We start from the raw sequence: 27,963 nt of genomic DNA on the forward strand, positions 1-27,963 counted from the left end.
GCCAATTTATACTGTGTCACTCCAGAGAGGGCAGAACCATCATTAAGAGCTATAATGAGGTTGATGTTAGCCCAAGATATGAAGGAATAGCCAACATTTAGAGCTATTTAACATGAGAGTAGGTGCCAAATGCAAGTTGTGTGCCATTAAAAACTCAGATTATAGGAAGTATTGACTACTAATAGTGAGAGAGATTTATTGCTGTTATATGAATCTTCAAAATCCACACCTCCCATCTAGAGGGCCTGTTCATAACTGAAAGTTCAGTGCCATTTGCCACAAATTCAATGCTCTGCATATTTTTTATTAAATCAATGCATAAATGAATGAAATCATTGATTAATCTGATATTTAAGGAAAGATATGTACTACAAGAAGGAGAAAAATAAGGGGGGAAAAATAAGAGGTTTTGGAAAAAGACCAACACAAGATGACTGAAGAGGATCGGTTTGGGAAGGTGGGAACTCGCTGCCCCTTACCCAGGGCTGAGCTCCAGGGACCTTCTAAACCCCAGATTCCATGGAAGCAGACTCTCCCACTCCATTCTGCTCACATTGGCTGCTTGCTCTCAGAGGGACCAGGGCATATACCCTGGGACTACCAGGGAAAATCACTCATAAGATCACAACCATGTCCAGATGATATGCTGATTTGGTTTTAAAACCCCTTTCCATCTGTGAATTTAGGTCTTAATTAGTATGTACTATTATTACTTGTTTCTTTATTATTACAATTGCTCAGTTTACACGTGGCAACGAGTTATGAAGTGTGTTGAGGTATGTTTTTTCCCTTTAGTGTATCATTATTCAAAGAACCAGTTGATTTTCAACATACACACCAGTGACGATAAGTCCCAAGAAAAAAACACCCTGTCCAAGCACAGGATTTCTTGTTTGATAAACCGGACTTCAGATTCTCAAGCACCAGCGGCTTCTTCCGGTTTGTATGAGCAAAGATAAGCTGCTCTGCCGGCGTCAAGACTGCTTGCTCTCTGCGCTGGCTGCTGCACTGTGCTCACCTGGAGACACAGCGGCTGCGGGATTTCAGGAGGCCCCTGAGGCACCGCAAGGCCTCGGGCAGCCCCGCGCCAGTGAGGGCACTGCAGGCCTGGAGCTCCCAGAAGCGGCCCGGGAACCTCTCCAGGCCCAGCCTGTCCCTGATTTCAGACAGCGGGAGAGCGTCAGGCGCCTCCTGCTTGTTGGCCAGCACCAAGAAAGGGACGCTGGCCATGTTGGGATGGTCCAGGACTTCCGTGAGTTCAGCCACGGCCTCGGACAAGCGCACTTTGTCTGTGCTATCCAGGACATACACGAGGATGTCCATGCCTTCCAGGTAGTCCTTCCAGCTGGCCCTGAGCTGAGTCTGCCCGCCAACATCCCAGAAAGTCAAAGATGCATGCCTAGGGGCGCCGAGAGACTCCACATTGAAGCCAATGGTGGGCAGGGTCTCCACCGGTGGGTGGCCCTTCAGTTTGTACAGGAGCGTAGTCTTGCCAGCTGAGTCAAGGCCCATCAGCAGCACCTGGGCTTCTGCCTGGTGACCTCGGGAATTCATAGAACCCATGGTAGCCGCTGCTAAATCCTGGAGGAGAAAGACCAGGCGCGCACACATCAGCCATTCTTTTCTGAAGGAACACACAGATGCATGCAGGTATGTGGAGGAAGAGCTTCTACTTCCAAAGTAGGAAGCGTCTTTACAATGCCAGGTTTCAAACACAGGCCTAGATTCCCAAAGGCCAGGAAGTAAGAGTGTGTGTGTGTTACAATCAGCTGACCTATTTCTGGGCAGCCTGCTTCAGAGAAGAGGGTAGGACCCCCTGGAAGACACGGAATGTGGGCTCACATTTGTTGGTACTTAAAGCAAGAAGACAAAACGAAGTTCCAGTTAGACAAATCTAGTTCAGTAGAAATGACTGAACCATGTCTTCAATTCTTGCTAGTCTGTGGCTTCTGGCCTCTGTTTTCCTTCTGTAAGTCTAACCCCTGAAATAGGAGCTATCTTGGGCTTAGTGCACCGAGTGAAGGGGACAGCCGGCTCATGGTAACTTCTGCTGCCTTTGGAACTCCCTACAGGGCCAGCACTGTATCCTGTAAACTGCGGTTATTTATAAACACTGTTGGCTGGGGACACATTTCCCAGTCAGAGCAAAGTGGTTTCCTCCACTCTCTTACCAAGGTAAATTCCCTCTAGAACACAACTCCTATTTTTCAAAAATCCCAAATTTTAAGACTAAGACCTGTTCCCAATTTAGTCAAGGGAAATCTTGCCTGGGACAGGTGAAGGGACATCTCACCCCAGGAGTATATTTCACCTGCCCCTGGAGGAAGGTAAGACAGCCTCTGTCCATTCCTCATGCCAGGGTAGAAGAGTAAAACTTAAAGTTACCTTGGTGTTATTAGACGGTGGCCAAAAGCTCCTCCTCTGCCACAGTCTTCTGTGCAGCTGCTAGTCAGTAATGTCCCAAGAGCGAGATGAAAAGGAAGTGTGGTGACAGTTGCCGGTTGTCCTTTTTCTGCTTCCTTTTCCTTTGTGGTTGGGGGTGGGGCAGGCTACGCAGCCGCTCCCTCAGCTCCAGTGCTCCCCTGCAGGCCTGGCCGGGGATGGGCCCAAAGATATCTTGGGCTCTTGACAGAGCAAGGCCCAGCATCAACTTCCCTTTCTTAGCAGTTCAGACTCGATGCAAAAAGGAGGGTGTCGTGCTCACAGCTGTGCCCAAGTTCAGCCGCTTTCTCTTGCCCTTCCTCTCATAATCCTGTGACCTCCTTAGTGGAGAAATCTGAGAATCCGGTTTTTTCCTTCAGCTCAGGCCTCAAGGTTTTTCTGGTGCCTCGAGATTCCTTTGTTTGCCTGGAACCATACATGCTTTAAAAAACTGCCTAAATATGATTAAAACCCTCTAAAAATTAGGTATCTTTGTTGAAGGTAAAGCATAAAAATTAAAAAGTTTGTGTCAGTGTGGTGGAACTATAGGCGATTAAACTCATTGTTTATTTTTTTCTTGGACAGTGTCATTATATTTATCCCAGTAAAACTGAGATCACCAGCAAATATAATTTTCAAAAAAATTGTTCCAATCAGAAGCCATTAATTGCGTAGCTATCTGATTTGGGTCTGGAGTTACAGTGATTTGTCTCTTCTAAGCCATAACATTTGTGCAGCACTTTCTGCTTTCCGCTCATTATTTCATTAAAATATCAAGAACCAGTTGGCGGTTATGATTCTCCCATTTTACAAATGAAAATCAGGCTCAGACATGGTAAATAATTTGCTCATGACCTTGCTGGGGTTTATAAGTCATTTCTCTTTCAGCATGTCACACTGAAAAAGTGCTTTGTAAACAGCAAACACCCTACTGTATTTGCTGTTGTTGTCAGGCTATGTAGCAGGAGGAAGCAATGATGAAAAGTCAGAAACACAGAGTGTGTTACGTACATCACTGTGTTGTGTTGGTGTTGGTGTCACTGTTGTCTTGTTCTGTTGAGTGCCTGTGGTTGTAGGCTGTAGTCAGTTTGCAAGGACCGAGATGAGTGGTGAGAGATAGAAGCATGATTGGGGGGATAACAGAGACGGTGTGGAATTATTGTCAAAGAAAAACCAGAGCTGGATGGTAGATAAAGCCGTAAAAAACAGATTTTACTCAGGTCTGTTGTAATAGGGATAAAGAGACCTCAGTATAGAATTGGGCTCAATTCTGAATACAACATGGGCAAGTGGGGATTTATAGCCAAAGAACAGGGTGGGGAGCAGTGAATGGAAAATTACTCAGAGGAAACCTCAAGGGGAAGGGGGGTTTCTGCCTAAGTGAATAACAGGATTCTCACTGAAGGCAGGCTAGGGTGGGTGATCAGCCACTACCTGGAAGATGGTGAAGGGTATCAGATATGAAGGCTGGGGGTTCTGGTTAAACTGACTTAGCAGGGTTTTTGTTAAAACTGAATTTTACAAGAAAGTGTACAGATGGGCCTAGGAGAGGGTTCAGGAGCCTGACTAAAGTGGGGTCAGGCAAAGAATCTTTGTCATTACTCCAGGGCAGTCTCAAAGCAACAAAGAACTGCCTGGAGCAGGGCTTGTCCTTCTCACCCGTGGTTTAGGGTGATCAGATCAAGCAGAGACTCAGTCCTGTCCAGACCTTGCTGATGAGTCCGTGGGAATTCTGCCAGGATAAGATTTGCAGGAGGATTGGGGCTGGCAGAGGCTAAGGACTCAGCAGGCTAAGGATAGGGTGTGCCTAGAGCCTGCGGCATAGGGGGTGCTACTCTGAGTGGCCCCCATGTGTGAGCCCCAGAGAGAGAGGGGAGGCAGGCAGAGGCAGGAGGGTGGAGCCATTGACTTGAGGGGCTTACAGGCACCAAACAAGGCTGCTTGGGTGCTGAGTATCCCGCAGGTGACACAGTTAGGGAGGGAACACACCTCCTGCCCCAAGAATGCCAGGGAGGCCTGAGGCCACGTGGACTGCATACAGGGCCTCTGGAGGCCGCTCTGGGGCACCAACGGGCTCTTAGAGAGGCACTGCCTTCCAGGGCATAGACAGGCATTCGGGAGGAGGACCTGTGAGAGCTGTTCATGTTCCCCCGAAGTAAAGGAGCCTCTCCTGAGGGCTAAGGTCCTGGAGTAGCTGGGGAAGATGAGAGCCAGGGAAACAATTACATTGAATATGACCCTCGTTGTTCACAAAGGCCATTATGGCCTGAGTCACCCCATCCCTTCTGTCACCCCAACCCCATCCCTTCAGCTCAACAAGGAGAGGAGTTTTTTCTTAGACACCCTCAGGTGGAGGACTTTCAAAGGGCTGCCTGGGTATCAAGTTGTGGATAAGCCCCACAAAAACACTGTATCCAGCGCCATTGCAGCCACATCGAGTCCATGTTCAGATGCAAAAACTTGACAGCTTCATTAATGTGATTGTGCCTGAACATTTTTAGGGAAATAGATTTTTTTCTGTTATATTTATCTTCCTTTTATTTGTTATCTTATAGTTACAGCATTATATTGATTTTCTTTTAACATTATGTGAATAAGTAGACTATTTATGATTTTCATTTCTAGATTAAAACATGAACATTGTAAAATATTTGCTATATTCAAAAAGGGCCCCTCCTGGAGGAGGAAATAATTGAGTAGAGGAAAGGATGAGTAAGGGACCAATAGTGGTAGAGCCAGGTAAAAAGACAATGGGAGACCCCAAATTGGAAGTCATACGTGGTGACAGCCAGGGGTGTCACATCTTCTTGCTCTCTGAGTCAGTGAGGTCTGTTCCTTCAAGGGAGCATACGGTCTCATTCCTACATGGAGCCTGGCTTCCACCTGCATCCTGTGGGCTACCTTGGAGCTGAGCACGACTTGTCATTGTGTGCAGTGATTGCGTAGGGATGGATGCAGCAGCATACGTGCAGAAAGGCAAGTCAACCACCAAAAAGAACACCAAATTAATGACAGGTCAGAATTTTATGTGTGAAGATTTATGTATTATGATTTAGATCAGGTATGAGATACAGTAGATGCTAATTGCAAAGATATTTTATTTATACTTATAATATATAAATATACTTACATTTATATATTTATTTCATTTTTTCATATGCTTTTAAAACATGTATCTATAATAGCTGTGTGCCCTTCCATGCTTTTCCTAGGCAGTTGGTTTTATGAAATATTGCTGATATATTGCCTGCCACTGAACACCTGAGAAAAAAGAAATCTGTCTGCCTTTGCATTTTTGGTACCCAGTCATGCGCCACGGAATGACATTTCTGTCAACATTAGACCACATATATGAAGGTGGTCCCATAAGCTTATAATGGAGCTGAAAATTTTCTATCACCTAGTGATGTTGTAACTGTCCGAATGTTGTAGAGTAACACATTACTCCGGTGTTCATGGTGATGCTGGTGTAAACAAACCTACTACGCTGCCAGTCTATACAAGTATAGCACATACAATTACAACAGTAGGCCACACCATCTAGGCTTGTGCACGGCACTCCGTGATGTTTGCACGGGGATAAAATGGCCTAACCATGCGTTTCTCAGAACGTATCCCGCAGTTATTTGGTGTGTGAGACTGTACTCTAACCACAAACAGACTCTCATAATACAGGGTGAATCCATAGGAAACATTCTATAAGATCTATTTATCATGCAAATGGCACGTGGCAGCTGTTTCCCTGTGTTTTCTAATCCCAGGTTTCAGATGCTCCCCACCTGCTTCGCAGTGTCCAGCGTGCTGGGAAGTCTTCCGGGTCCATCTCCCCCCACCTGTGTGGGTGCCCTGGGATGTGGCTCATGCCCAGAGGGCTCCTCAGGCCGCTGCTGCAGCCACAATCTGCATCTTTGCGGCCCCACTTTCAGCCCTGTACTCAACTACTTGGATTATTTTGAAATGCACCTAATGGTCTTAGTGGAGAGAAAACAGGGCTCTTTCTGTGCGTTACTATTATCATAGTTATCATGTCTTATCTTTCCTCCTTTCCCTGGCCAGAGTTTATTCAACGATCTGCAGCCCTCTTATTTCCTGTGTGCTGCTGCACTTACTTACCATCCGTTTGCCAATTATAGTCTGACCTAATTATAGCTGTGTTCCACGTGGTTGTAACCAGAGTATACATACTCTTCTGTATTATGAATATTTTTCCACTTAAGTTAATGTAGAAAATGACACTGCTTTACTTCATCGTGGTCTCTAATAAAAAGTTTTGTGTTGGCTGCATAATTATATCACATCAGGAGGAAAGATTATTATTTACTCCCAAAGTAATGCTGAATTAAAGATTTTGTGAATGAAGTTTTTCTCCTCATTTGGATTATTTACATTGGCTAAATTTCCAGAGTTGGGATTTCGAGGGCAGAAGAAATGAACACCTGTGGCTTGCTCAGATCTTTCAGTCTGTCGTCATGTTTCACTATAAGTTATGCTTTGATTTTACACACTGGATTTTTTCCCCCATTATAAACTATCCTCTTCCCCAGACCACTATTGTAGGGAAATGTTTTCAGGTGCCATGGAGATTGGTGAGTGGAGAAAACATTCCCACTGTTGAGGATTTTGATATAATAGTTATAATGTTTACGACATTGGTAGCTACCATTTATTGAATTCTTTTATGTTAGGCATTTTATTATCTCATTTCTTCCTTGCAATCACTCTGTCAGGAAAGTATTGTAATCGTCATTTTATAAAGAAAAGGCTGAGGCTCAGAGAAACACAGTAACTATGCTTTCAGCTGCAAGTTACAGAACACCAACTACAAATGGCTGGAACAGTAAGGTTTTCTTATTATCTCATATAACTGTAAGGATGGAGGTAGTTCCAGGTTGGTTTGGCAGCTCAGTTGTGTCATCAAGGAGCCAATCTCTTTCCACGTTTCTGCTTTGGCATCAGCAATTTATGGGTGCTGTTTCCTTTCCTTGGCGCAGCAACAACAAGCATCTTACTTCAACAACGGAATTCAAAAGCAAGAAGAAAGGGAAAGGTGGCCGTCTTCTTGAGTGTTTGTGTGCATGTGTGTGCATTTATTTTATCAAGAAGGAAATATTTCCCCAAAGCCTCCCAACCAATTTCCCCTTATATCTCATTAACCAGGAGAATTAAATTACTTGGTTTGGCCAGGCTGGGTCCACCTATGAGCATATTGCCCGCACTTCCCAACCGATGAATAAAATTGCATTCCTATTAGCAAGAAGAAAGTGGGGATGGTGTTGAGTGGGCAACGTCTCTGCCACACTTACCCAAAACACTTACCCAACCATAGATGGTTCTCTTCTCACAATACAGTGCTATCTTCCAAGACCTTTGTCCTTTAACATGTATTAACAGTATGCACATGTGTCCCAGGCTCATAATTTGTTGCTTATGTAGCATATCATCAATTCCAAAATTAAGGAATCAGAAGGAATGCTGCAATAGTTCTTGCCTCCTATTTTGCAAATGAGAGACAGGGCAGGACGGTGTGACTAGATCACCAAGGCACCTTCATAAAGGACAAAGAAGGCAGGTTGAAGAACTAGGAGATGTGGATTCTAGCCCCAAGTCTGTTGCCTTGGGTAAGTTACTGAACCTTTCTGAACCTCAATTTTCTAATCTGTAAAGCAAGAAGTTTGGATTGGGTGATCTCTAAAGTTTCTTGCCGCTCTAATATTTTATAGGTACAATGCAATTTTTATTGAGCAGCTATGAGAAATGCTCAGTACAGTGTATCACATTATTTTGTAAAAAAAACCTTCAAAATGCATCTGCATGCCATATGAATGGAAAAAAATCAACATTATTTTTGTATATGAAGATTAGGCTATCATATAACAGAATTAAGTATAGAATAGGATTTTGCAGACTCTTTTAAAATCGTCTTTATTTTGCATCGCAAATTGTTCTTAGAATTATTATCACTTTAAGTGACTTGTGAATGTTTTACATTTACAGCACAGCTCATCTTTCAGACTTTTGTGTTATTTCTAGTTTCCATTTTATTGGAGATGCCATCTCTTTATAACTGAATGAGGAACATGGCAAAGCTGGGAGACATTTTTGTGCATGTCTCCTTTTGCTCTCTTTCCCCCTCTGAACAGAAATAGCATCTCCGCAGCAGATCTCTTTGTCTCTAAAAAGCAGAACAAAACAAAAATGGGAAAAGGAAACAGCAGCGGGTGATCTGCTTTATGGAACAGTGTGAGAAAGATACGGAGGATGTTAGCTTCACACTGAAGCAGGGTCAACTTCTGTTTTTACAGTATTTGCAGGAAATTTCCTGACACTAAAGGGGGGAAAAGAAACAGTGGTCAGAGACTTATCTCCTGCAAATGTGCAGGAGGGACAATGTGGAGACCAAGACAAATGTGTGTGATGAGTGCCAGCCGTGCATCAAAACAGGAGCTGATGACAGTGAGCTTTTGCTATTTTTCTTCCAAGGTTGTTTCAATATGCAAAGTAAGTTGTCTGCTGCAGCTGCTATTCAATCAGCCACATTTCCTGAACTGGATAGTGTATTTTTAGTTGGCAGGGAAAACAAACAAACAAAAAAAAACTATTAGGGAGGAGCTTGGAAAGTGACTTAGTAGTTAGAAACTGAAACCAGCACTCGAGAGTTTCCTACATTTTCCAAATGAGTTACTGTCTCTTTGGGCAGCAACAAGCAAAGTGGTTACTTCAATTCTTTTCTTTTCATTAAAAAATTACATAAGTAATGATGAATATTTTTTTTTGTATGAGTCAAACAATATAAAAATCTGTAGGGCAAAATTCCTAAGTTCACCCTCCAAATCACTACTACCCTCAGAGGTAATCAGGATCAATAGTTTGATGTACATTTTTGCAGTTACCTTTCTATAATATACTCAGAAGCACACACATATATTTACTGTTTATTTTTTTTTTGTTTGGGTCTTTTAAAATGTAATTGTGATGTCTGTAACTTACTTATTTCATTTAACAATATATTTATAAAATCTTTCCCTCTTATTATATATAGGTCCTCTTAGTTATTATTTTTATTATTTTTAAAGAATTTATTAAATACTAGAAAGTCCACGAGAAAATGCAAGACATTTAATACTAAAATATTTACAGATGAAATTATATGATTCTGAGAATTACTTATAAATAATCTGATAATAGAGAAGAAATAGCTTGGGATATAATAAGATTGATAATTTTTGAAGGAGCGTTGATAATTATTGAAGCTGGATAGATGGTGGTATATTATATTAGTCTCTCCATTTTTATACATTTGAAATTTTCCATATATATATATATCAGGCATAAAAAACTATTACCAAATTTCTGATTCTGCCACAGCTCACAGGCTTCGGAGACTCCTTGTCACGTTCCACATTTTTTCTGCAAGAAATCAAAAGTTGGGTTTTCTGGAAGCTTCCATTACCTCAGCAGATGTAGGTTGCCTCCGCTTTACCCTTACTACACTTTGTATATATACCTGCAAACACACGCAACACACACTCACACACATGCTCACACATTAAAGGAATTTTCTTATTAAATTGAGATTTTGAAAAACAGCTATCACTGATTAAGCCCCCAATCTGTATCATACATGATATCTACATTTGTTTATGTACTCATCCAACAGCTCTGAGAAGTAAGATTGTTTTGCCCCCATTTATAGATCTTGAAACTGAGACTAAAAATAACTTGCCCCAGCCTAGTTTTTTTTTTATTCTGAATCAAAGTTATATCATTTTGTCAAGAACTATTTTCAAATAAAATACATATGAAAAGTAATCAACACAAACAGTAAGGAGCAAGTACAAATCTAACAATAAGAAGCAAGTACAAATCTAAGAAGAAACATTGCCACTATTAGATGAAAGCTCCCAGGAAAGATAAGCTGAAGAGAATCTCTGGGTCACAGTCTGAATTTTGCTTCCTTGGGAGTTTTACAGGAGCCACTCTGGGACAATCAGTGGGCAAGGCCATGACAGAATCTTAGGAAGCATAGTGCTTACCATAGTTGGGGCTGCTGGCAGGCCTTTCGTGTGGGCCCAGTAGTGGTTATCCAGTAGGAATATGGTCAGTAGGAATGGACTGCTCCGTAATTTTTACTTCAAAGCTTACCTACAACTTTCAGAAATGGTCAAATCAGAATACTTCTTATGGAGAAACGAGGATCCTCAGCTGATCTTGGCTGTAGTGTATGGATGGGAGAAACTTCATTAGCACATGATCAAGGCCAAATACAGATAAGAATGTAAGCCAGGCTTGCCTTAGGTAAAGAGAGCATGATGAGTGCAGATAGCTTGGTGATAACAGTTCTCAGTGCATCTGTCCCTTGAGTCATACTCCTTCAATTTGAACTAATTGTTCTCCACATGGTATGCACATCCTCTTTAAGATTTTCTTGACTTCTCTCCTGTGTTGGATCCCCTGCTTTTGTATTGCTGGTTTTTCCCTTTCTTGGTTTACTCTGTCAGTTTGGCGGAGCACATTTTCAGTAGCTTCTTGGATGCATGGGAGGTAAGTTTTTAGACCTTGAATCTTTGAAAATGTCTTTATTTTCCTCTAACAACTGATTGATAGTTTGGCTGGATATGAAATTCTAGGATGCAAATAATTTTCTCACAGAACTTTGCAGGCATTGCTGTTGAGAATCTAAAACCAGATTGACTCTTGATCCATTGATTTTGACATTTTTTCTCTCTGGAAGTTTATAAAATCTTCTCCTTATTCCTGGAATTCTGAAATTTCATGATTATGTTTTGGTATGAGTCTATTTTTAACCCTTATGTTGGAAACTTAGTGGATTCTTTACTCTGTCACTTATTGCCAGAAGTAAGTTACTTTCAATTCTGGAGAAAATCTTCTTGAATTTTCTCCATGTTTTTGTATGCTCTCTTTCTGGAACTCCTATTATTTGGTTGCTGAACTTTGACTTGTTTTCTTAATTAAAAAACATTTTCTTTACTTTCTTACACTTTGCCTTTTCACTCTACCTTCTAGAAGATTTCTTCAAAATCATCTTTTAACCCTTCCATTATATTTTTTATTTCATCTATTATATATATTTTTATTTCCAAGGGCTCTTTTTCATTCTCTAAATTTTTAAAAATAGCATGCTTATTTTACAGCATCCTCTGAGGTTCCATGGAACCAGGTACAATGACAATAGGACATCCTGAATCAGAACACGTATGTGGTCACAACCAGAGGGTTCATATTCTTATTTTATGAGTTAGTGAATTCTATCTCTTTCAAGGTAGCATGCAGTCTGTTTCCTAGCATGGAGCCTGCCAGCTTGCTTTTATCTGGATCCTATTTGCCACCTTGGAACAGAATGCTATTTTGTCAATGTGTGCAGTGATTACATTGGGAGCAGATAAACAAGCACAGAAAACTCACCAACAAAGACCATATGATGGACTATAAAACAAGTCTCAATAATTATAAAAGAATTGAAATCACACAGAGTATATCTTCTGTGTGATCATAATGGAATTAAGGAAGCAATAAATAATGGAAAGATATCTGAAAAAACAAACACCCATATTTTTGGAAATTAAATAAAATACTTCTAAATAGCCCATAGATCAAAGATAAAATCACAAGGGAAATTAGAAAATATTTTGAGCTGAATGATAATGAAAATACAACATATCATAATGTGTGGGTTATAGCAAAAGCACTGGGATATCTATATTTAAATGCTTACATTAGAAAAGAAGAAAGATGTAAAATCAATGATGTAAGTGCCAATCTTAAAACAAGAGAAGGAAAGCAAACTAAATACAAAATAAGTAGAAGAAATAAAATAACTGACATTAGAATGGAAATCAATTAAATGAAAAAAATAGAGAAAATCAACAAAGTCAAAAGTTGATTCTTTGAAAAGATTAATAAAATCGATAAACTGATAAGACTGATTAAGAAAAAAGAGACAACTATGAAGAATTTTTAAAAAAGAAATCACTATAGATTTTACAGACATTAAAAAAATGACAAGAAGGATATTATAGACAACTTAATGCCAATAAAATCAACAACTTAGATGAATTAAATAAATACTGATTATTGAATAAGCTATCATTTTTTTTCTTGGCTAACTTGGAGTATCACTTTTACTGTACACTAACTTATATATTTACCTGTAGGTGGGGGTTTGGATGTTTCTGCTTTTGATATTACATTCCATTAATCTATTTGCTCCAAGAGCAAGTATTCCAGTGAACAAGTGGAAGTGAAAAGCTGCACCACCTTTTGTAATCCAACCTCAGAAGTCACACAGGGCCACTTCTGCATTTTACTGGTTACAGGCAAATTTTAAACCCACCCAGACTCAAAGGGAAGATACATAGACTCCATCTCTCAGTGGGAGGAGTACCAAAGAATTTGAGGCTATGTTTTTAAAAATCCATCTGTCTTTAGTGGTAAATCTTCTAATGTTTTCATTAAGCATAATATTTTCTGTAGGTTTTGCACAAATATACGTTATAAATTTGAGGACCCCTCAGATTAGATTATGGATAAATAGAAAGAAATATCAGTTGTCATTTGTTTTTCTCATAGACAAATTAGTATAACTCATGGACAATAAATTTTAAGGGTAAATTTATATTTGTGAAATCTGGCGACACAGATGAAATTTACTATACAATACCAAATGATATTTTGATTCTAAACTTTGGATAGTAAACCTCTGGAGTATTTTACAACATAAATGGGAGAGTGTTTTTATGAACTGTAATTTGGCTGATAGTATTTGGTTATACCCACCACATAGTACAGATCCATAGAGAAAAGAATGTTTTTTTTTTAAATGTAGGAAATTTCTTATAGAAGCAATATATTTATTTTTCACACAAAAGAAGTGTGAATAGCGATTCTAGACTTTTTCTTTTTCCTTTCAATAGGGAATCAAGACAATGGTCAGCTAAATAACACATTTAATTTCACTAAAGCTTCAAATCGCACTATAGAATACTGCTGAGTGAGATTTGACTAGACCATATGCTGGACCCGTTAAGCAAAACTCAGTGACCTTCATTCCTAAGCCCACATTTATCACTTCAGTGATAAGGAAAGGCTGATTTGGAGTCTGTAGGCCAGCCAAAAAGAAGAATGGATGAGAACCAGAATGTATGCCCCAAGTAATAGAGCTGAGCTGATTTAGGCCATCTAAGGAGAACTTTCTAGGACAGAGAGTGATGCAGACTTTTCTGGGCCAATCTTACCTGGCTGCACAGGTAGTGATTAGAAGGGGGATCAATAGCTATTTTAGAGGGGAAGCAGAGCATTCCCTCAAAGGATGGGTGTTTCCACAACATAGGATTCTTCACATACGTTTGGCACCTAGAAAACATAGCCCAAGTGATGATCTGGACCTTGGTACATACCCATGCTTGGAAAAGGTGTGGTGGCCGGTTAGCTCTGGGGGAGGTGAGGAGGAAGGGAAAAATATGGAGTTTAAAAAAGCTTTGAATTTCCACTGCCACCCTTTCTTTCCCTAGAGAGATACTGACACACAGTCACTGGATTAAATTGATGTCCCAATTAACTAAGTCATTAGGTGGGAATAACATCAATGTGTGGGCTAATCCTTATGAGCCCTCCATCTAAATAAATAAATAAATAAATAAATAAATAAATGATAATTTGGGGGTTTTTTCACCCTCAAGCATTTAAAAACGTTTCTTCCCTTTAATAGCTTTCCCCAGTGACTTCAGGTGAATTATACATGAAATGGGTGTTCCAGAGTTTGCAGCAGTAGAAAAAGAAAGAAGCAGTTAATAGGGCCAAAGAAGAGGAGGGACATTTAAAACCTGCATCAGGATATGAGTACTGATACCCTGTCCCCAATCATTTGTAATGAGCGATAGAATCTGCAGCAATACCAGATTTCCTTTTAGCCACCTGCCAAATCTATTGTCTTTTAAATAAATGCAGACGATACTCTTGTTTTGATAAATGCAGGGAGGGGACTGAGAAATGTCTGCCTGGCATGTTATAACATATTAAGCTTATATACTGTTAAAACTCTAGGAAACAGTGAATCCTGTATGGTTTCTGACTCTTCTTCATCTGGGTGTTTTATCCATATTTGAACAGTCCTTTATATATCCATTGTATGATTGGGAATTCTGCCTTCTAATCCGCTGAAGTAATCCTCTTGGGACTGTGCCTGGGCCACATTTTAAAAGGTGGTCACCCAGTTGCAGGTTCGGAAATATTTGAATAATTTTAAAATTGGATGGAGAAATATATCTTGAAATAAAAATGTACTGGGAAGCATTTGAGATGTTGCTTCCTGGCACATGTCATCAGTTTGGCTCAAACAAACTCTTACAAAACTTCTCTACAGGTTTCGATATTTTTACATCGACAATTACTTGGTGTAGTCAGCAGGATTCCGAAGAAGTCCACCCAGGACCACCCTGTGAACCCCCACCCCGGTGCCAGGTACCAGCAAGGGCTTGTTGTGCCCCACCAGCTCCCCACTTCACATCGCATGAACTTGGGTGAGTCTTGGAATTGCGGGCCTCCTTGCTTTAAGTAGCAGGTGGTTGACTTTATTTGAGCTGTTCTTAGAAAATCCTGGAGGTGGGAAGGGTTGCGTTAACCCAGGAAAAGGAAAAAAATGGGTTGCTGCTTTTAATTTCGGCTTGTTAACTGGATTGCTTACTGAGAGTCTGAACAAAATCTTTGCTGGTTAAAGGAGAGACTGAGCTCTCTTTAGCCCTGAAAGAGGAAGAACATTTGCTTCCCCAGTCCAAATAGCCAGTAGGGTGACCATAGTTGTTCAGAGCCCCCAAATCCAGAGTGGCAGAGATGCGTGCAGGGAGTCATCCAGTGTGGTAATGCAGCCGGTCCTGGAGAGGCCGGTGGGAGCCCAGGGGAGAAGGCCAGCATGCGCTGGAATGGGTTCACCCCACAGGAGAGGAGCTCAAAGAGTGGGCTCTGTGCCTTGGAAAGCATTGTGTTTCAGCTGCTGGATCCAGTAAGCTCTCGCTGGCCCTTGCTTGGGTATTCTTAGATGACTAGGAATCTTTGTGGGGTTCTTGAGGTGCTTGAGGAAAAGTTCCTCTAGGGCATAAAGAAGCCCTATAGGAATATCCACTGAATTCGGCTTGTCTGGAGATGTGCATGTAAAGGCTGGTTTTCCCTAGAAGTTTTGTTCAAACTCTACAGATCTCAAAATTAACATGGGAAATTGTGCCTCTGGGGCCAACAAGTCTCATCACAGTTAGCCTCCCATTTATAACTAAGCTGGCTGAGATGAGGATCCTTTGATACTTCTAAATTAATTTTTGCACACACAATTAGGAAAAGCCAGGAATAAAATTAGGCAGAGTGAACGGAAAACATATTTAATAGGTCTCTTGAAGCTTCAAAAGAGGATTTAGATAAATTGGTCAACCTATAATGTCATTTGGGTGTCAACCCAATTCTTCAAGGTATTAAAAATAGCTGTTCTGGGGTGGCCGGTTAGCTCAGTTGGTTAGAGCGTGATACTGATAACACCAAGGTTTCTGGTTCAATCCCTGCATGGGCCACTGTGAGCTGTGCTTAAAAAAAATAAAATAAAAAATCAGCTGTCCTTACTTTAAAAGGGGGATGGTCATGTGGCACTTGACTTGTCAAGGACAGATATAAATTGTAAATGCCTCCAAAACAAAATTTGGATCCCACTGGTCCCTGTTTGTGCATGTCTGTGTGTGTCTATATAGGTATGTTGTAAAAATGAGATAATTTTCTACTTCTGGATGGTATTGCTAAAATTAATTTAAAGGCAATTGCTTATAAGGATTGGGTATTCTAAAATTCTCAGAAATATAGAAACTAATTCATGCTTTTCAAGTTTACTTGATCTAAGATCTATCCTAGTAGATATAAGCTAGCTTAGGTTTGTTGGCTTAAATTAAGGAAAACAGATATGTTTTTATATTTTACCTAGGTTTTAAAATAAATAAGTCCATGTCAATAATTGACTTTGATGTCTATGAACTATGTTTCTAGAGGTTATGTTTTAAATTATTTGCCAGTAAAAGAGCCTGTGTTTATAGAGGTTATAAAATGTCTTCATAAATCTGCCAAGCTAAAGAATGCTAATTGCTTACTTCTTGGTTTTCATTAGAAATTGAGGTTTTAAGGATTAAAATCTCAATATATATAGGCATAACTTTGCAGTGTTCCAGAAGGGCCCCTGGAACACCTCAAAGGATTTGTTTTTTTTATGTTAAATTGCATGGGAAGCATTGTAAAATAAGTGATGAAAAACTTCCAGGGTATATTGTATGGATAACCAGTGGTTGTAAATTAAACCAATAGTCAGGGCTGTGGGAAACCCAAGAAGGTTGCTTGATTCTTCCCCACTCCCTAGCTCCCTATTTTTTGGTTTTTGTACTCTTTCATGCATCACAGTGCATTTAAGCTGGACTTATGAATGACATTACTGAAAGGAGACATTTTACACTATTGCCAAGCTAAAGAAGATGTACAACGTTTAATACCCTTTTCATGGCTTAAGTAAATGTTATACTAGATGCCAAATACAGAAAAATGAGACAGAAGGCAAAACTCAGATCCTGACAGTTTATAGGAAAGAAGTGATCCAGACTATTTTTTTGCTCTCAGTGACGGTCATAAGACCTGACTGCATTCCATTTACTTGTCCTTCCCTTTTTGGGAAAATTTGGACAAAACTCAGATTCCTGGTTACAGTATTGCCCCATCCCCAATGGTCAAGAAGACAACATCCGTACTGAGACTTCTAGGAAGGAGCCTCCCTAGCGCTGTGAGACCACTATCTTACCGAAAGGTTGGTCATCAATGTGTTCTTCAGATTGATTTATGACCACAAGGGGGAACTCTGGACAAAATTAAGTGGTTCTATGAAAAGTAACCTCACAGGGTGATGTGATCATAAATTCCTAACTGGGCAGGTCATGGTGGGTAGTCATGCCCCGGGCACATAATTTCTTTATTAAAAGGCTTATCTCGGTCTTAAGAAAGCCCTTCCATTTTTTCTGTGCATCTAGGTTAACATACCTTTGAAATAAGACTTAACCACCCTCAAGAAAGCACATAATCTTAACTATCCTGTAATCCAATGCCCACCTTGCTTTTTTCCCACCTCTACGTAATCTTACATTCCCTCCTGAATTCAAATGCATAAAGAAGCTGCAAAACTTATTCTGGGGAGCATTTGGGATCTTGTTCCCCAGCATATGTTGTCAGTTTGGCTCAAATAAAACTCGTATAAAAAAATTTTAAGAGAAATAAAAAAGTACTTAAGCCTATAGAATTTACCACAGCTGGGTGATTTCTTATCAGGCATTACCAAATCTAGGTTGGTTAGTAAATAAACTAGAAACAAACAAAATAAATGGAAAAAAACACATCAGTTTTGGCCCACGCCACACGGTGGCAGCCTTACTCTGTGTTGTGCTTCTTTTTTAAGACCAAAAAAAGAAGGGGGGGGTGGGAACAAACTTCTTTAAGAAACAAATTGTAACGCTTGGATTTGACTACATTAAACCACATCTTTTAGGGAATTAACTTTTAAAAAAGAGGACGTAAGTTATTAGTTTGTCAAGATTATATTTTCTTATGCAAAGTTTCTTTACATTGTATAGTACCTGAGCAGCAAGGATTTGACATTCAGTAGGACATTCTACCTCTAGATCTCAATGTCTTCAACACTAAAACGATGAGTTTGAATTAGTTACAGTTCTAAATCATCACACCTCTCTTAAAAGAAAGCCTAAATATTCTTATTCAGTAGTAAGAATTTTAGTCATGTTGCAGTTAACTTGATAAGGAATATGGTCTTTGAGTTAGATTGCCTAGGTTTGAATTTGCGTTCTGCCAGTTATTAACTGAGGTATTAGATAAGGGTCTTTGCCCATCAAAATCTAAGTTTCCTCATCTGCAAAGTATTATAAATTATAGTACATATCTTATGGGGTTGTTAGGATTAAATGGGAAAAAGAATACATGTGATAGACTGTCAAACTGCTCACAAAACCATTTCTTTTTCTTCCTGGGCAAACAGCTAAACCACATTTTCCATCTTCACTTGCAGTTAATTGTGGCCATATGACTGAATTCTGGCCAATGGAAAGTGAGAGGAAGAGATACATGCTACTTTCTAGGCTCAGCTCACTTACAATAATCACCCATTGTGATCCTCCTTGTTCTTTCCCTTTTTTCAGGTTTCCCCATTTGTTAAAGATGGTGGAACCGTGATCCCCTAATCATGGCTTTGAGGAAAGCTTTATGCCTATTAGGAACACTCATTGTAGACTTTGTATGAGTGAGAAATAAACTATTTGGTTAAGTGACTGAGATTCTGGAGTTTATGTATTATGGCAGCTAACATGAACTAAAATAGCATGTAGAGCACTTAGCACAATACCTGATACAATACCTGCTTAATAAATGTTAGATGTTGTTAATATCATGACTCTTAATAATACAAACCAAGAGCTTAAAAATCTGAACTTAAAACACAAGCAATATTCTGCAGTATACAAGATATGGCCTTTTTTAATTTATTATTTATTTATTTATTTATTTATTTATTTTTAACATTACCTATGTTGCCTTTTTATTTAATTAGTTTCAGGTGCACAAGACAAAGTAATACTTAGACGTTTATCTTTTATATCCCTCACATTGTGTGAACCCCCCTCCCCCCAGCCTTTTTTATTTTAAAGCTAAAGAAAGTCTAGGAAATAAAGTTGTGTGTGGAAGTAGTAAAAATCTGAGCAATTCATGTATGTAACTTATAGAAAGTCAATATTTTGTATTTATATTTGCTACATTTTCTTGGGGAAAAATTAACAGAATATAAAAGAAGGAAAATCAAGTAAAAATTCAACTTGGTGCCATCTTTAAAATAATACTTAAAATTATTTCTTCCTTGTGAGAACTTCAGTCTGTAATAATCATTCATCAAATGATTTATCTCAGTATTTCACACAATGCTTATCCTTGTTTCTTAAAAATGTCTTCTTTCTTGGCTCCAATACCCTAGATATTTTAGTGCTTTTGCTCATGCCTATTCCCAGTTTTCTCTAATGAAATTCTACTTCTCTTAAAGTCCAGATCAAATTTCATGTATTCAGTCAAAGCCTTCCAAAACATCCTGGTTGGAAGGGATCCCACTTGCACTGAACTGTAACATTTATACAATCCCAGGCTCTTACTGTTTGCTGTCTTCTCTCCCAGGGTTTATTCTCAGGTGGATTTATGTAGCTTGCTTCTTCCTAATCACATTGTAAACTACATGATGATAGGGATTGTAATTTTTTATTTTGTATTGCCCACAGAAAATAGAGTTTTGGGCAAATAGTTAATGATAACTGATTCGTTGTTTTGAAAGCCCCAAGTGTCTGAGATTTCCCCTAACATTATTTTTATGGCACTAAATCTTTAATTTTCATGCAAAGTGCCATTGCAGGTAACCAGAGAGCATACTGCTGATTTCAGATGTACAGAACTGAACAAAAGCATTTTAGCATGTTGCCTCACTGTACATAGAAAACTGGTGAACATTTTCAGACATTCAGGCCAGGAAATAAAATGGGTTAACGTCATTTGTTGATATGCTTATGAATCACTCAGCAGTGGTGTTGCAGCCTGTCTTTACCTAAAAGCAGAATTACAACCACTCTGGCAGCCCCTGAGCAATCCTAAAATGTAGGGCTAATGAAGGGCACAACAAGCAAGCAAGAGACAGATACCCACGTCCCATTCTGAAGGGAGACTGATCTGGCACCTGGCTCAGCACATCTGAAGAGTTGATACAACCATCCTGACAGTTTAAGATTGAGTTTCCTTTTCCACATAAATTGGCAACCAGCATGATTGAGACTATCTGAAACATTAGCTGAATAAGCCTAGGGTTAAAAATCAGAACACGGCCCCTATGACAGAATTGCTGCTTTCCAGCTTCGGCACAGTTCTCACCTGTCATTCTACAAAAGACCCTCATCTGATGAATTTCAGTGAAAGCCTCCAGCAACTGTAACAGACCTTTCCTAACCCAGCTCTAAAAACTAAGTATTGGAAATAAGTGCCTGTGAAGTGGATGCGTCCACGGGAAAATGGCAGTGTTTCTGTTGGAGGTGAGTGTCAAGTTCCTGCTTGATGTTGTCAAAGAAATCTGCTCCCATGTAAGAAACCTGGCCCTGTTCCCACCGCTCCTTCCGTTCTTCTGAGGACACAAAAGGCTGTGCCGCAGCTGGAATCTCCCCAAAGGACAGATGTGATGTGGCTCCTGAAACATCTTCCTTTCTACAGAAACCACAAGGGAAAGCCAGTGTGTAGACCAAATCTGCAAGCACATTTAGGTATGTGCAGGTATCTTTGACAAGGCCAAATTGTTGAAGCAGAGGTAAAACACGGGTGGTGAAAATGTCCCATCACAGGTTGAGAAAATGTGCACGAGTCATGGTGGGCTCATGGGACTCACTTCTGACACTTTTTGTTTTAGGATCATAAGTATAATTCCACCGTTTGATTCATTCCAGGAAATGCACAACTTTGGCTTTTGCACCAAACGCTTTAAATGCTGGGAGGTAGGAGGATGTAGAAATGGTGCTTAGGTTATAATAAATGGGGGGGGGGGTTTCTGATAGCTGTTGTTGCTTAGCTGCTATAACACATGTTCAGTAAAGCCTGGTCTCCACCATCGAAACTACCTTGCTCAGAAGCAACGTGCAACAGCTGATCGTATGTTTCAACTGAAGGCTGATAAACAAAGACTACAGGATTGAAGCAGTCCCATCACCCTGGGTCTGGTGCCAGTGACAATTCTATCTCAGAAAGGCCATCACTATTTGCTAGGACCAGAGTATCTGTACCCACGAATACACACTTTGAATACTGTGTAAGTGACCAGCGGTGAAGTTTACTTAATGTGACACCCAACTGAGGCCTCTTCATTAAGGTTAGAAGAGTAGACTCCCCGCTGTCCAAGGTGTCCACCATGACTTCATCAGAGATTGTCTCATGGAGTCTGAAACCAGCGGGGTGGTGAGCACAGCCAGCCTCCTGGTGCTCCCATGCTGTGTCGGGGTCCATGCCTCGTGCCACTCAGACCCTCTTTCTTCGCATGAGTCCTGGGAGCAGCCTCTTCAGGACGCTGGTGGGCCTCTTTTCCTGGGAGAGACTTACAAGAGGAAGGTAAGATGAACGACGTCCCCCCTGCTGCTGCAGTTGGTCTTCAGTCTGCAACTTATATTCATCTTCTCCCTGCTCTGCGTTGCATTCTCGATTCTCCTCACTATCAATTAGCACTTCAGAAGATTTAGGTGACTTACTTAGTGGAATGACTCACTCTCAAAACTGCACAAGACAGTACTAACAGATGTCCAAGTTGATTATCTGGGTGCCAAACATATGTCTCCCTGCCTCCTTTGTGTAACAGTAGCTCTACTGTCTCTTGATTATAAGAGTCAATTAGCCCCACCAGGATCTTTTTCTCGCCTGCTGGTCCTTGGAATGAGGGGTTCAAAGTGCCTGCATGTTGGTGTAGCTTAGAGTTCAATGAAGACTCTTGCTGTGTTCCTGGGTAAAAATGTTCCCCCTTTGGGCATCAAGACCTTTCAGCCTGTGGTTACAGTTGTGAGGATGAAAAGCATAAATTCTCCAGTGGGTCATTGGGATTGATGGTAGATAGGGACAGTCCTGCTTCCACACCTTGGACCCCATCCCAGGTAGTCTCCTGTTGGGGATACAGCACTACAGTATATGATGGTGATTGAGTTAGAGCATTACTGCATCCTGGAGGGTAGTACTTTGTCCTCACACTGTATCATCTCCAAGCTGGCACTTCAGCCAAGCTCTCAACAGGTTGTTCCATTGCTTATTAGGCGAATAGCTTCTGGGTGTGTTATGCCATGTCATGTCCAATGGATTCCATGGTCATGTGCCCACTGCTGTATCTCCTTTGCTATAAAGTGGGTTCCTTGGTCGGATGCAATGATATGTGGGATGCCATGTCAGTGGATCAAATATAAGCCATGGTAGCTTGGTACCATGGTAGTCATGGTAGCTGAAACCCTGCAGAAGGAAAGGAAAACCCACAGAATGCATGTGTATTCATGTTAAAATGAATAACTGCCCCATCCAGGAGTTCTGTATGGTCACCTTTCCACCAAGTGGCTGTTTGGGTCTGTTTGGGTCTTCAAGGGATGTGCAGTAATAGGTCTCAGCAATGGTTTCTGCTGCTGGCAGGCTGTTTATTTGGCCATGGCTGTAGTTAGATTAACCTTGGTGAGGGGGACTTACTGTATAGCCTTCCTCCTCACTGCCATGTCTTCTGTTTATGAATCCGTTGGGCCAGTACTGATGGAAACGCTGGCTGACACCAACTTGCTGAGTCATTCTGCTTGAGTGTTTAACGCCTCTTCAAAGGTAGATGCTCTCAGGACCTGTGGAGGAAAGAGATGCAAGCAAGATGGGACAGAAAGACAAAGTGGGTTGCAGTACAATCACATCCAGGCCTCAGCCAGCCCTGTGGGAAGTTCTTAAGCTGGGATGACTCTTTAGAGTTGTCCTTTGTTGAGGTGAGGGAGTCAGGTCTTAACAATAGCACAACCACCAGTCGTTTGTTACAGGCTGGCCTTAGAAGGGGCATGACTTTGGGTTAAGTAACTTTCTTTAGCCAAGATAAATACTCAAGAGGGGTGTCAGTGCACAACCTTTGCAGAAGCTGGGAGGGTAAGTCCTTCAGTCTTAAAGGAGAGATAGGGTGGTGTAGTATAGCACCCATGCAAGAGACCATCATATATATATATATAACACTAATATATCTGTGTGTGTGTGTATATATACATATATATGTATATGTGTGTGTGTGTGTGTGTGTGTATATATATATATATATATATATATATATATATATATATATAGTGCCTAGCATATGGTAGGCATTCAAAAGACCTTTTTGAATAAACAAATTACAGAAATGTCCTGCTTTATTAGTTTGGAATATAAAGGTCGTATCTCATTTTATTTTCCAACATTTTACTATAAAAATTTCAAAATTTAAAGAAGAGTACAATCTCCTAGATTCAATTTTGCCACATTTGCTTTCTCTCTTTACGGATATGTATGTGTATAGTATTATTATTATCTTTTTCCTTTTTGCTGAACCATCTGTAGACCTTATGACACTCTGTCCTTAAATATTCCAGTATGTATTTCCTAAAAATAAGGATATTTTTAATATTACTATCATCACATCTAAAAAAACACAGTAATCCCCTAATATCTAATATCTAGTCCATATTAAATTTTTATGATTCTCCACAAAATATCTTTTACAGCTTTAAAAATTTTTTTTGAAACCATGACTCCATCAAAGGTTCATGTATTACATTTGAATATCATGTTTCTTTACTCTCTTTTAGTTAAACAGTCCCTCCGTTTTTCTCCATAGACTTAACTTTTTGAAGAAACAAAGGCTAGGATGGTTCTTGTCCCTCATTCTTGTCCCTCATTTGTCTGTTTCCTCATAGTGTCATTTCATTTGTTCCAAGTGATATCCCCTTTAATATTAGGTTGGTACAAAAGTACTTGTGGTTTTTGCAATTATTTTTAACCTTTTAAACCACAATTACTTTTGCACCAACCTAATATTTCAAACCAATGAGGCAAGCCCCACTTGAGAATATTCTTACTATCCCCATCACCAGCCGGGGGTCATTTCAACAAGTCTTCAGGACGCTTACTAACATCCAGAGGATCAGTCCTCTTCATAGCCAATGGCAGTCATCTGTAGCTCTTGCTCCCTGGAAGACGAGAGACCTCCTAATTCCTACAAGAAGCTGGTGGCTTACTACTGAACCATGTTGCTCTTGGTGGTGCTGCCACATCTAAATGAAGGGGGAACCAGGACTGCTGGTGCTGAATAAAATAAATAGGGCACTGTCAGTTCACATGAGCAGTGCAGGAATTCCATATTCAAGAAGCCCTGTCACCTGTCAAAGGACAGGAAGCAATTGTAAACAGTATTGGATCACTTTTATGCATGAAGGTGACTTTTGTGCGAGTGATATAGATATTCACGAGAGGTGCTGTGCTTGGAAGGGTCTCATGCAGGGTCTAGGGAGCAAGGTAGGTTTGTCTCTTTATGTGACCTGTTCAGCACAGCATCTGCCTCAGTGCAGGTGAAGGTATAAATCAGCAGATTAGTCTACTTTAGCCACAGCTAAGACACTTGTTTGTTTATTTAAAGTGTTTGTATGGTGAGTAAAGGAAAACTCATCTGGTTCTTGGGGTGAGGGGAAAAAAGGAATTACAATAAAAATTCTTTTCCAATTCTCCATTACCACTTCTCTCAATCTTTTCCCCCCTGTTTTATACCTTGTTCATTTATCCCAACTATAAGAGCGGAAATTATCCCCAGAGTAGTTTGACCAATAATGATTGAGGTTGTAAAATTTATTGTGACTGATCATGTTTACCGTGTTCTAGTTAGCTAATTGAAAATCAAGGTGGACTCTCCCTGTAAATAGATTCTACATTTTATTACATTTTCAAAATCCTAAAACAGTTATGTCAGCCTCAATTCTCAAAATAATTATATTGTTTTTGAGGCTATCAGAACGTATTTCCTGACTGTGTATTACAAAAACAGGTAAGTAATCTTATACAGTGATCTAAATGTTCCCTATTTAGCCATTATAAGAGTTGGTGCTTCTCTAGTTTATTTCTCTCAATCTTGACCAACCCCAAGAAAAGGGAAGGAGAAGGAAAGGTGAAGATAATTTGGGTGCTCCCAGCTGTTTCTCTCAGAAGAAATAATATTCAAGTCTTTGAGGAAATAACTGAAATCTTTTTAAATTTTGCTTGCCCAATATCAGGAAGTTTGCAGTGACCTATGCAAAACAAGTGTCCTCCTAAAGGACCTTCAGAAGATTTTCTTAGCAAAGAAAATTGTGTAAGAGGTGCATTCAATCAGCGGTTAGATTGTCCCTGTCCAGCTGAAGGAAATGGGACTGGACTGGTTGACCCACAGCAACCTAAACTGACACTCACAGAAGAGCACAGTGGAGGAAAAGGGAGCAAACAAAAGATGACGTTCTAATTTTCCATTTACTGAGAGACTAATTTTTGAAAGGAAATTCTGAAGCCCCTAGACATGATTAGAATTGTTCTCCTATGTCCCGCTCCAACGTAAACCTTACATTAACTGTATCTCATTAGGTTCTTGGCAGACACTTTTTACCAGCATCGTCATCTATTAGCATGAATATTAAGAGGAGTAGTCCCCACCCACCCTTGGAGGTAGAGCCCAGTGTTTTCCTTAAAATACTATTTGTAAATTGAGTTATTTTACCCTGTCAAACTAGTTTAGAGTACTCACAAATAATTTTTTTTGAACAAGTAATTTTGCTATTTTTAGATAATTATAGAGAGCTTTTAGAGCTTAAAAAAAAAAAAAAGATAAAAAAATCACCTAGCACTAGTCCACAGGCTAATTTTAGATGAAGAGCCTATGATCTGTCAAATGGAAAGTTACTCAATCCGATAAATAATACTAATAGGTATTTCATCCTTACATGTACATTAACATTAACCTAATTAGGTTTCATTTGTCCTAGAGGTAAGTGAAGTCACTGAGTCCGGCCATACAGGGTTATTTGCTTTTCCTAAATAAGTAACTATGACTCATGCCTCCCTACCTCTGAACCTACCTGCTCTCTTTCCTGGCAGGTCTTTTCCTCCCTTCCTAATCTGCCTACTACTTCTCCTCCAACAAATATTTGATGACCCAAACCCCAACCTTTCATTTTTCTCAAACACGTTTTACAGAAGTTCTTCTGAAAAGGTTGTAGCCTGACTTGTTTCTTTGAACAAAAACAGGCCTCTTTTAGTAAATTCACTGAACTGCCCATGACCTTGGTGACGCCACTTCATTCTGAGTGGATGTCGAGGGCACTATACTAAGCCCAGAAATCCTGTTTCAAAGAGTTTATAATCTAGGGAAGAAGGCAGTGATAAATAATTTACCTCCTACAGGAAATGCACAGTACATTTTTGGGCAACGTGAGAGTTATGTATCAGACTATGTACAGTGTCCTGGAAATCAGGGAAGATGTTACAGTTGGTGATGTTTGAGTGAACCTCAATTGCTGATGCTATTGAATCAAGACAGACGATGCAGGGAAGATAAAAATAGGTAGCATTTGACCAGGGTTTTGAAAGGTGAGGAGATTGATGTGTACTCTGGGTCCTGTTAAAGATAACCAGAGCCTGACAATAAAGACGTGAAAACAGACTTTCTTCAGAAACTATTGCAATAGGGGAAAAGAGACCTCAAGGATAGAACTGGGCTCAATTCTCCTGTTGCAACAGTTTCTGAATAAAATCTGTTTTTCACTCTTTTAACTAATGTTTGGCTCTGGTTTTCTTTAAGGAAGGTAGTGATTCAGGCCATTTCAGGCCCAGGCAAAAGAATGAACAAAACGGAAAGAGGAGTAAAGCAACTTAGGGGAGAAGCAGTAATCCAAAGAAAAGTTGAGTAGTCAAGGAAAACAGAATTCTTTGCAGCCAGAGCCTGGAGTAGTGATGAGCCGAAGATGAGGAAAAGCAGGCTTCTTTTAGTAGATTAGCAGATATGTATGTCTGGTGATACCTAGAAAGTGCAGTGTTTTTCTATTTATCCTGGGAGCTCAAATGGAAAAAATAAGTTTGAACAAGATTTCTCAGCAAGTTATGCCAAGAAGTTTGGACTTTATCCTGTGGAGCCAACTGGGACTTTGCAGAAGGCTGTGCAGTTTATAAGGGTGTTTGGTCTCAGTAGACAATAGGCTGGAATGGCATGAAGCATCCATGCCCTGTCCAGGCTTTAGTTTCCTCCTTTGTAAGAAAAGGTTTGGGTCATTTGCCATCTTAGGTCTCTCCCAGCCTTTACAGCTTCCCAGGTACCTCCGACTTCCTTCCATTACCTGGGCCCTGTGCTTCACACCCTCCTTATCTTGGTGCTCTTGCCACCTCTCTATCCTCCAGTCTTACTCGGGTGCTTTCCCACCCACCAGTGGGTAGGTAGCTATGCGGGGGCATGTCTGTGGAGTAAAATGAGTCTCTCCTCCTCCGAGGCCCTTAGTCCCAGGCAGTACCACGTGGGTAGAGCGCTACGGGGCGGGGAGAGGAGTTCCTATCGCTTTTCCGTCCTAGGTCCCTTGGGATGGCTGGCCGACCCTCTGTACTGCCAAGACACCCGGGAGGACATCAGGAGTGTGCCCCTCGCGCGTCCCTGGTTCCCTGAGAGACAAGACTGTGAGCCTCGGCAGCCACTACGCTCCACAGCGACTCTCCGCAGAGCCTGGGGGCTGGACTCCGAGCGCCAACCTGCTCCTCCAGGAGCCACAGCCCCAGGGGCAAAGGGCAAGGGGAGCCAGGGGGGCGGCTTCGCCTGGAAGGCGGCCCGGAGCGCGCGGCGTCGCCGTCACGTGAGGCGGCCGGGGCCACGTGACCCGAGGGCCCGCCCCAGGCGCCCCGCCCCCG

At 40.7% G+C, this 27,963-nt stretch overlaps 1 protein-coding gene and 1 pseudogene across 1 annotated transcript; both read right to left on the bottom strand.

The window, feature by feature from the left end:
* Nucleotides 1-288: 288 nt before the first annotated feature.
* Nucleotides 289-2,520, bottom strand: ARL11 (ADP ribosylation factor like GTPase 11). Its single transcript, XM_033104563.1, has 2 exons — nt 2,386-2,520; nt 289-1,581 (listed from the first exon to the last, which is right to left on the bottom strand). The coding sequence occupies exon 2, from the start codon at nt 1,561-1,563 to the stop codon at nt 1,015-1,017; it is 549 nt and encodes a 182-aa protein (XP_032960454.1). The 5' UTR covers nt 1,564-1,581; nt 2,386-2,520; the 3' UTR covers nt 289-1,014.
* A 17,974-nt stretch (nt 2,521-20,494) lies between these two features.
* Nucleotides 20,495-22,833, bottom strand: LOC117021214 (glycogenin-1-like; annotated as a pseudogene).
* Nucleotides 22,834-27,963: the final 5,130 nt, after the last annotated feature.

Source organism: Rhinolophus ferrumequinum, chromosome 4 (genome assembly GCF_004115265.2).
Source record: "Rhinolophus ferrumequinum isolate MPI-CBG mRhiFer1 chromosome 4, mRhiFer1_v1.p, whole genome shotgun sequence".
Lineage (NCBI taxonomy): Eukaryota > Metazoa > Chordata > Mammalia > Chiroptera > Rhinolophidae > Rhinolophus > Rhinolophus ferrumequinum.

Excerpts from the sequence above, each read along its gene's own strand:
- ARL11 (XM_033104563.1), bottom strand. The coding sequence starts at position 1,563 with ATGGGTTCTATGAATTCCCGAGGTCACCAGGCAGAAGCCCAGGTGCTG.